The sequence below is a fragment of the Mytilus trossulus genome, chromosome 3, assembly GCF_036588685.1.
Source record: "Mytilus trossulus isolate FHL-02 chromosome 3, PNRI_Mtr1.1.1.hap1, whole genome shotgun sequence".
Taxonomy (NCBI): Eukaryota; Metazoa; Mollusca; class Bivalvia; order Mytilida; family Mytilidae; genus Mytilus; species Mytilus trossulus.
Window position 1 is genome coordinate 92,155,223 of NC_086375.1, and position 7,727 is coordinate 92,162,949.

At 31.3% G+C, this 7,727-nt stretch overlaps 1 protein-coding gene across 1 annotated transcript in view; it reads right to left on the reverse strand.

The window, feature by feature from the left end:
* The window catches only part of LOC134711150 (low-density lipoprotein receptor-related protein 2-like), a 47,622-nt gene extending 43,834 nt beyond the window's left edge, over positions 1-3,788 (reverse strand). The window contains exons 1-4 of the mRNA XM_063571597.1: positions 3,693-3,788; positions 2,800-2,931; positions 2,289-2,411; positions 994-1,107 (exon numbers count right to left, since the gene is read on the reverse strand). Of these exons, the coding sequence (XP_063427667.1) occupies positions 994-1,107; positions 2,289-2,411; positions 2,800-2,931; positions 3,693-3,762 (439 nt within the window). The 5' untranslated portion in view covers positions 3,763-3,788. The remainder of the gene's footprint in view (positions 1-993; positions 1,108-2,288; positions 2,412-2,799; positions 2,932-3,692) is intronic.
* Positions 3,789-7,727: the final 3,939 nt, after the last annotated feature.

Here is a 7,727-nt window from a genome sequence, read left to right on the forward strand (position 1 = left end):
TAGCCATGGCGTTGTCAGTTTATTTTCAAATTATGAGTTTGACTGTCCATTTCGTGCCTTTCGCCAATCTTGTATTGACTTACATCTTATCGATACTTATACTTTGATATTACAAAAGGGTCATAATGATGTCAATTTGTTTATGACCTCTGCAAACTTAATCATTTTAAATTTATGTTGAGGCGAAATTATTGTTTGCGAGTTTGCATCGATTCCAATATTATGTTCAGCTACTACTAATACTCTTCGCATGGTATTTCTTTTAATATGTATATTTATATTTTTGTGCTTTGTACCCATCTGATTAGTCATTCAACAAATGTTTACATAAGGTTCTTGTTATCTCTTGTAACATCATTGTCTTATATTATGGGACTGTCAGGCTATCACAAACATGTGTTGTTGTCTATAATTATACTTGTTATATCTTTAATGTATTATGTATTCATTATAAATATAACAAAGATGTGTAGTTTGTTTTGTATGTGATTTACATATTCCTTTAAACTAAAACTTTCCGATGAAGATAAAGATAAAGACAGGGCGTTACAACTTCTTTATATAACATAAAACCAATTACACCTAAAGGACATTTCACATTCTAACATTAAGCCAAAAGTTTTGTATATCCTATTATCAATTGAAATGTTGATATCATAAACTCCTAAAGGCAATTGAATTCGGTTTATCAAACAAGAACAAAGACAATCAAGAAAGTAAATAAAATCAAAACTAAGAATATATGAAAAGCCTTCTTAAGTAAAATTACTGTTAACTTCAATTCAATTTTTGCTTGAAAACAAAACTTTCAATTGTCGGTTACTCGGTTGATATTTATCATACTTTTTATTTAGCAAATTAGCAGCATCAAACATAGAAACAAGGACACACAACTGCAGAAAAAGGGATATTAGAATAATTACTAACATTAAAAATGAACTGATTAATACATAGGAGTTGAAATAGTTAAAGTTGATATTTAAAGTATTGTACCTTCACAATTTTCTTCATCCTCTCCACCTGAACAGTCTTCTGTTCCATCACATTTATCTCCTAGTGCGCATGTGTCGTCTTTACATTTAACGGTTCCATCCAAACATTTATAATCTGTAAAATGCTTTTCGATATATTTTGTTTTGAAATAATATTATATAACTATTTCAGAAGTCAATAAACTTTTCGAACTAATCGATGCGATACGTTAGGTTTGATGCAATAATAAAGTTGATTGCATTGTCTTATATTCATTTATGTTGTTTTTCTCGGATTTAAATCTGAAACAACTTATTTAAATATAGAATCCAAATTTTTTATCAATCAGTAATTATGAATTTGAATTCAAATTAAGGATTTAAAGAATCTTTATTTACAAATTTTATAGTCATGTATACATATTTCATGTTTTCGAATTCTTTATCAAAGACTGAAGACTTCCATCATAACAAAATCTGAAAAAAAAGGTACACGATTTATCCTTTTCCCGACCTGTTGAATAATTTTATCTAAGCAACATGTGGTTTGTTTTTATCTCAGTTCTTTAATATTCGATTATGACATAATTTTTTTTCTTTCTTTGGAAATTCCTATTGCAGCTTCATAAATAAAGGCGATCATGCTTGATGACATCTCATAGAATGAATCCATCTTATCGCAGGTCTTTCGAAAAGAAGATACATCTATATCGTCTATACATCATTACTATAGGACAACAGATTTTTCAAACAAAATTAATCTTGTGCAATACGATATCGGTACACACTCGACATTTAACATGTTAAACTTTAACTGTCTAAAGTGGATAGATATCGTATCAGACTCGATGCAGTGGTAGACTCTTTATTTGAGCAACGTGCGGTTCGTTTGATCTCAGTTCTTCATTGGTCAAAATTCGATTATTACGTCGAACATTCATATATGATGACATTATGACGATATCGGTATACACTCGACAATAAACATGTTTAACTTTAACTGTTTCAATTAGATATATATCGTATCAGACTCGATGCAGTGGTAGAATCTATATTTGATCAACGTGTTGTTCGTTTGATCTCAGTTCTTTATTGGTCAAAATTCGATTATGACGTCGAATTTCTTTTGGTGACAGTATGAAAATGTTAGTGTCCCGAGTGAATAAATATCGTAACACACTCTGCGCAGTGGTAGAATCTTTTCAACAGCTGCTGTGGATTCATTGTCATGCTTGGGGTACCTTTGATATTTTTCTTGTCCTGGTTTTCAAAGAAATAAGATATATACCATTGCGGTACGTTATGAAGTATTGTTACCTTTGCAATTGGCCTCGTCTTCATTATCTTGGCAATTACTCTCGCCATTACATCTGGTGTCAATAGGTGTACACGTCATACTTTTACCACAATGAAACGTATTTGTTGCAGCACAGTTAGAAGCTAGAAAGTGAATATTTTTTGTTGAATAATCAGAATTCTTGAAATGTCAAAAAAGAAAGAATATACCAATAAGAGAATACAAAACCAAAATTATTTTAAGGTTGTTGCCATGGCTGAAACAAAATAATAACTACAAGCCTGCCCTGAGCAACATGATGTGTACCACTGGTGTATTAGAATCAACCTACCCTTCCGGGGAATCCGACAACTCAGTCTTTTCAGTCATCGAAATGTTTAATTTATCAGTCTTTTCATCGTTTGTCTTTCTAACTATAACACTGTCAACTCTTCTTTTTATACATAATAAATGACACACCATATATACATACATAAATACACAATAAGAGCAACATGGGAGTAATACAAAAATACTATTCGTGTACCTTACCTGAACAATTTGTTTCGTCAGCACCGTCGGAACAATCTGGGCCATATGGATGACCATCACACCACCATGTTTCTGGTATACACTTGCCATCGGCCAAACATGATCTTTCGTATTCATTACAATCATTGGCATCTATAACGGTATAATGATGTAGAGGTCAAATTTTTCTTGGCATTTACATTAAACAATGTGATACACAGAATAGTGACCGAACAAGTCTCAAAATTCTACTCTCTTTCGTGCCGCTTAAATGTGTTGTTTGATCACTCGAAGACAGTTTGTAATTATTTTGGTTAGTGTATAGTCGAGGAGTTTCTGGGCAGTTGGACTAGTAATCATTATGGTTAAGAAATGTGTGTATGAAAGGAAATACCTTTCACAACACTATCTTAGTTTTTTCTTGTTGGACTATGGAAAGGATTTGTACAAGTGCAGGTTGCATCTTCTGGCAGTCATCCTATATACTTATTTTAGCCTTTAAGTAATACAATTTTGTTATTATTGTGTATGAGTTTGAGTGTGAATTCACATTACTTTAAGACGTGTCACGGTACTTATCTTCTCCAAATTCATCTATTTGGTTTTGATGTTATATTTGTTATTCTCATAGGATTTTGTCTAATGCTTAGTCCGTTTATGTGTGTGTTAAATTTTAAAGTTGTTTCGTTGTTCTCCTCTTTTTTGAACAGCGGTATTCTACTGTTTCCTTTATTTAATATGATCACAATGGAAGAGGGTATGATCTGCATGCAGCTTGCATTACATTTTCAATTATGGAAATAAAATTTAGATGCATTTAACAAGATTCAATTCAATTGTTTTTCAATACATAATGACCGCAGCAATTCTTTATTACTATTAACCCCAGTAAACAACATATGATTAAATAGTACCTGCTATAATGCCAGAAATTTTGAAAACAAGACACACAAACAAAAGAAACGACCCATTCTTCAAACGCATATCGCACAGTTAAAGAAGATAGTCCTGGAAATAAAAAAGTGTGTTTTAACTTAAAGTCAGGCAGATTGAAATAGTTAACAATATTCATCTTATTTAGAGTTGATTTCCTTTAATCCTCTATTTCTTACATACCAAAATAATAAAATGCCTGTACCAAGTCATATGACAGTTGTTGTCTATTCGTTCGATGTGTTTGAGCTGTTTATATTGCTATTTTATTAGAGACTTTCCGTTTTGAATTTTGTTTATAATCTATTTTCTCCTAGAATCACGAACAACTAAGTGAAGATTAAAAAACGATTGGGTTAACTCGTTACTTTACTATTTCTTGGCTAATTTTGGAAACGTTAAGAATATTTTTGCTGAAAAGTAGTGAAGAATAATGTTCTTTTTCTTTTTTCTTTTATCTCTTGAATAACAACATATTTCCATTCTTTCACAAATTTATAAATGAAAAAAAGTTCAAACAAATGAATTTAAAATTCTTTCGATTTAATGGAAAGTGGTGTTGCATCATTCGGATACACAATTACGACATTCAGAGAGACATGCATCTGTAATTTGCATAAATTAACCTTGCGTATTCAACGTGCAATGAGATAGTTAAAGTAAAAGTAATCAATTAAGAAAGAGACATTTATAAGCTTAAGAAACAGTAAGTACTACAACTTACCTTGTTTTGTATCTGCTGAATCACTAACATATCATATACCTTTATATATGTTTGTTTCACCGGTTGAACAGTTCTCACATAACTATAAAGATGACAAATATTATAATTCAGTTAAAACTTAAAACATTTGATATAAGGTTAAACCATAAGCATGTGTAAAAACTCAGGTTTGATTTCTTGCAGTTTGAAATTTTCTTATTTCTGTCTGTATTTGTATGTTCCTTAATTTATTTCCTAGTTTTAAAGACCTGTAAACTACTATAAACTCTATTTCTATTGCGAGGAATATTGAAACGTATGATGTTGGCTTAAACTCTTTTTATATCATGTTTTTCATATTTATTACCAAGTTAAATACTTGTCCTGTTATACTTAATATAATGCAATCTTTTTGTGTGCGATTTATGATTCCACTCTTCGAAATGAAAAGGGCCAGAGTTTATACTTATTTTAACATATTAACAGCAAAACCATAAAAGAATAAATAAAATTATCAGGATGTACCGAAAGACCAGCAAGGATCCGAGTTTACTCCATAGTATTTAATGGGCCAGACTTCCTTTTGAATCTCTAGTCATGTATGTTAAAAATATTTAATGGGCAATACTTCCCTTTGAACACCTTGCTAGTCCTGGTATCTATGATGAGTTTATTTACAACTACTGGGTCGATGCCACTTCGGATGGAGATTTATTTCCCCGAGGGTATCACAAGCCCAGTAGTCAGCACTTTTTGTGCTGACATGAATTGTCATTGATATGGTTATATTTATAAATTTACTGTTTACAAAATATTGATTTTTTTTGGAAATACTAAGGCTTTTCTACCTCAGGCATAGATTAACTTAGCTGTATTTGGCAAAACTTTTAGGAATTTTGGTCCTCAATGCTCTTCAATTTCGTACTTTATTTGGCTTTTTTAATTTTTTTTGGATTCGAGCGTCACTGATGAGTTTTTTGTAGACGAAACGCGCGTCTGGCGTATTTACTAAATCTAGTCCTGGTATATATGACGAGTTTATTGAAAACCACTGGGTCGATGCCACTGCGGGTGGAGATTTATTTCCCCGAGGGTATCACAAGCCCAGTAGTCAGCACTTTTTGTGCTGACATGAATTGTCATTGATATGCTTATATTTATAAATTTACTGTTTACAAAATATTGAAATTTTTTGAAATACTAAGGCTTTTCTACCTCAGGCATAAATTAACTAAGCTGTATTTGGCAAAACATTTAGGAATTTTGGTCCTAAATGCTCTTCAATCTCGTATTTTATTTGGTCTTTTTAATTTGTTTGGATTCGAGCGTATCTGATGAGTCTTTTGTAGATGAAACGCGCCTCTGGCGTATATACTAAATTTAGTCCTGGTATCTATGATGAGTTTATTGAAAACCACTGGGTCGATGCCACTGCGGGTGGAGATTTATTTCCCCGAGGGTATCAACAAGCCCAGTAGTCAGCACTTTTTGTGCTGACATGAATTGTAATTGATATGGTTATATTTATAAATTTACTGTTTACAAAATATCGAATTTTTTGGGTAAAATACTAAGGCATTCCTACCTCAGGCATAGATTAACTTAGCTGTATTTGGCAATTTTTTTTTAGGAATTTTGGTCCTCAATGCTCTTCAACTTCGTTCTTTATTTGGCCTTTTTATTATTGTTTGGATTCGAGCGTCACTGATCAATGGACGGAAACCAATAACGTATATCCCCGAGTTAACTAAAGTTAAAAGCATCGGCTTGATTGAATTCGAAAAAAATAATAACAAAAAATAACTTCCAGTACTTCGACAAAAGTAAGAAATCCAATGTTTTCCAGTACATCATATGTATAATTCATGGAATAAATACCAAGTTAAAAATTTGTTTATCACTAGTGATCATTTCCAGTATTTTGTAATGTGTATAGGTCCGGAATTTGTAAATGAAAGCTTAGTTTCTTATTTCAAGTTTAAATGCATCTCCTGCTTGCAGTATAATAAGATTCCCACTATAGTATTTAACATTTCTTAATCTTCACCGAGATAACATGATTTACAATATTTGAAAAAAAAATATAGATTGATAGTATAGTATAAGTCGTCACAGATGTTTGGAACATTAATAGAATTTTTGCATTGGTGCATTTAATTGAAATAAACAATAGACGACAAGCGTTCTTTGTACGACCAGGTTCCTTGTACTTTACAAGAAGAAACCAAACGCGTGTACCAAAGGTCAAAAAGTCAAGAAATTTAAAAATAAAAACAAAAGGAGCCTGATTTCAGACAAAATAGTAGACGTGAAAGATTTAGTATTTTGGTATATAAACTCATCATAGATACCAGGACTAAATTTTGTATATACGCCGGACGCGCTTTCGTCTACAAACAATTCATCAGTGACGCTCGAATCTGTATTTGTTATATTATTGTTCGTTACTGGTGTGTCGTAGTTCCCCTCTTATATTTGATGTGCTTCCCTCAGTTTTAGTGTGTTACCTGGACTTGTTTTTTTTCTTAATCGATTTATGAATTTTGAACAGCGGTTTACTGTTGCCTTTATTTTGCAATAATTTCTTTGATTCGTTGTTTCGTCATTGTCACATCTACTGTTATGTCTACAAAGTGCATATCATTTTATATTATATCATTTTTAGAGAAGATACGTAAAGTTTTTTTCTTTTATCCGTCCCATGGTATTTGGCATATCATTGGTTTGGGAATTTATTTCATTTTATCAAATCCCTATCTAATAATTACCAGTTGATCGTTTATTACAGATCTTGAATTGACCATTTTCCTCATGCGATCCAGACAAATTATAAATAAACTCCAAATAGATACCAGGATTGAAATTGTATATTTCTTAACCATTTTCCCTTTGACCTATATAAAAGTAGTATGAATTAAGTACAAAAATAATAAAATAAAAATTATAATGTTTCAAATCGCCATATTCCAATTACACGCAAGTATTTCAGTTTGTTGGCTGTAACATTTGTACTTTTTAATTTGACGTAGGGAAACAAATTCCTTGAATACCGCTAAATATAAAATAAATTATGAATAAAACGAACATTAAGCAATAAAACATTAAAAGTTAAGATAATTCTTGATTGACATATATTACAAAAATCAACAATTTAAACAATGATCACGTTAAACGGCTTATAATTATGACCTGTGACCAAGCATAAAATAAAGTTTATTATAGTAATCTGATTTATCATTCCTTTGTGAGAGAAGAAATAATTCATTCCCTCAAAACAATTCCTACTGATACATAGTGTCCAGTGATACCTGAG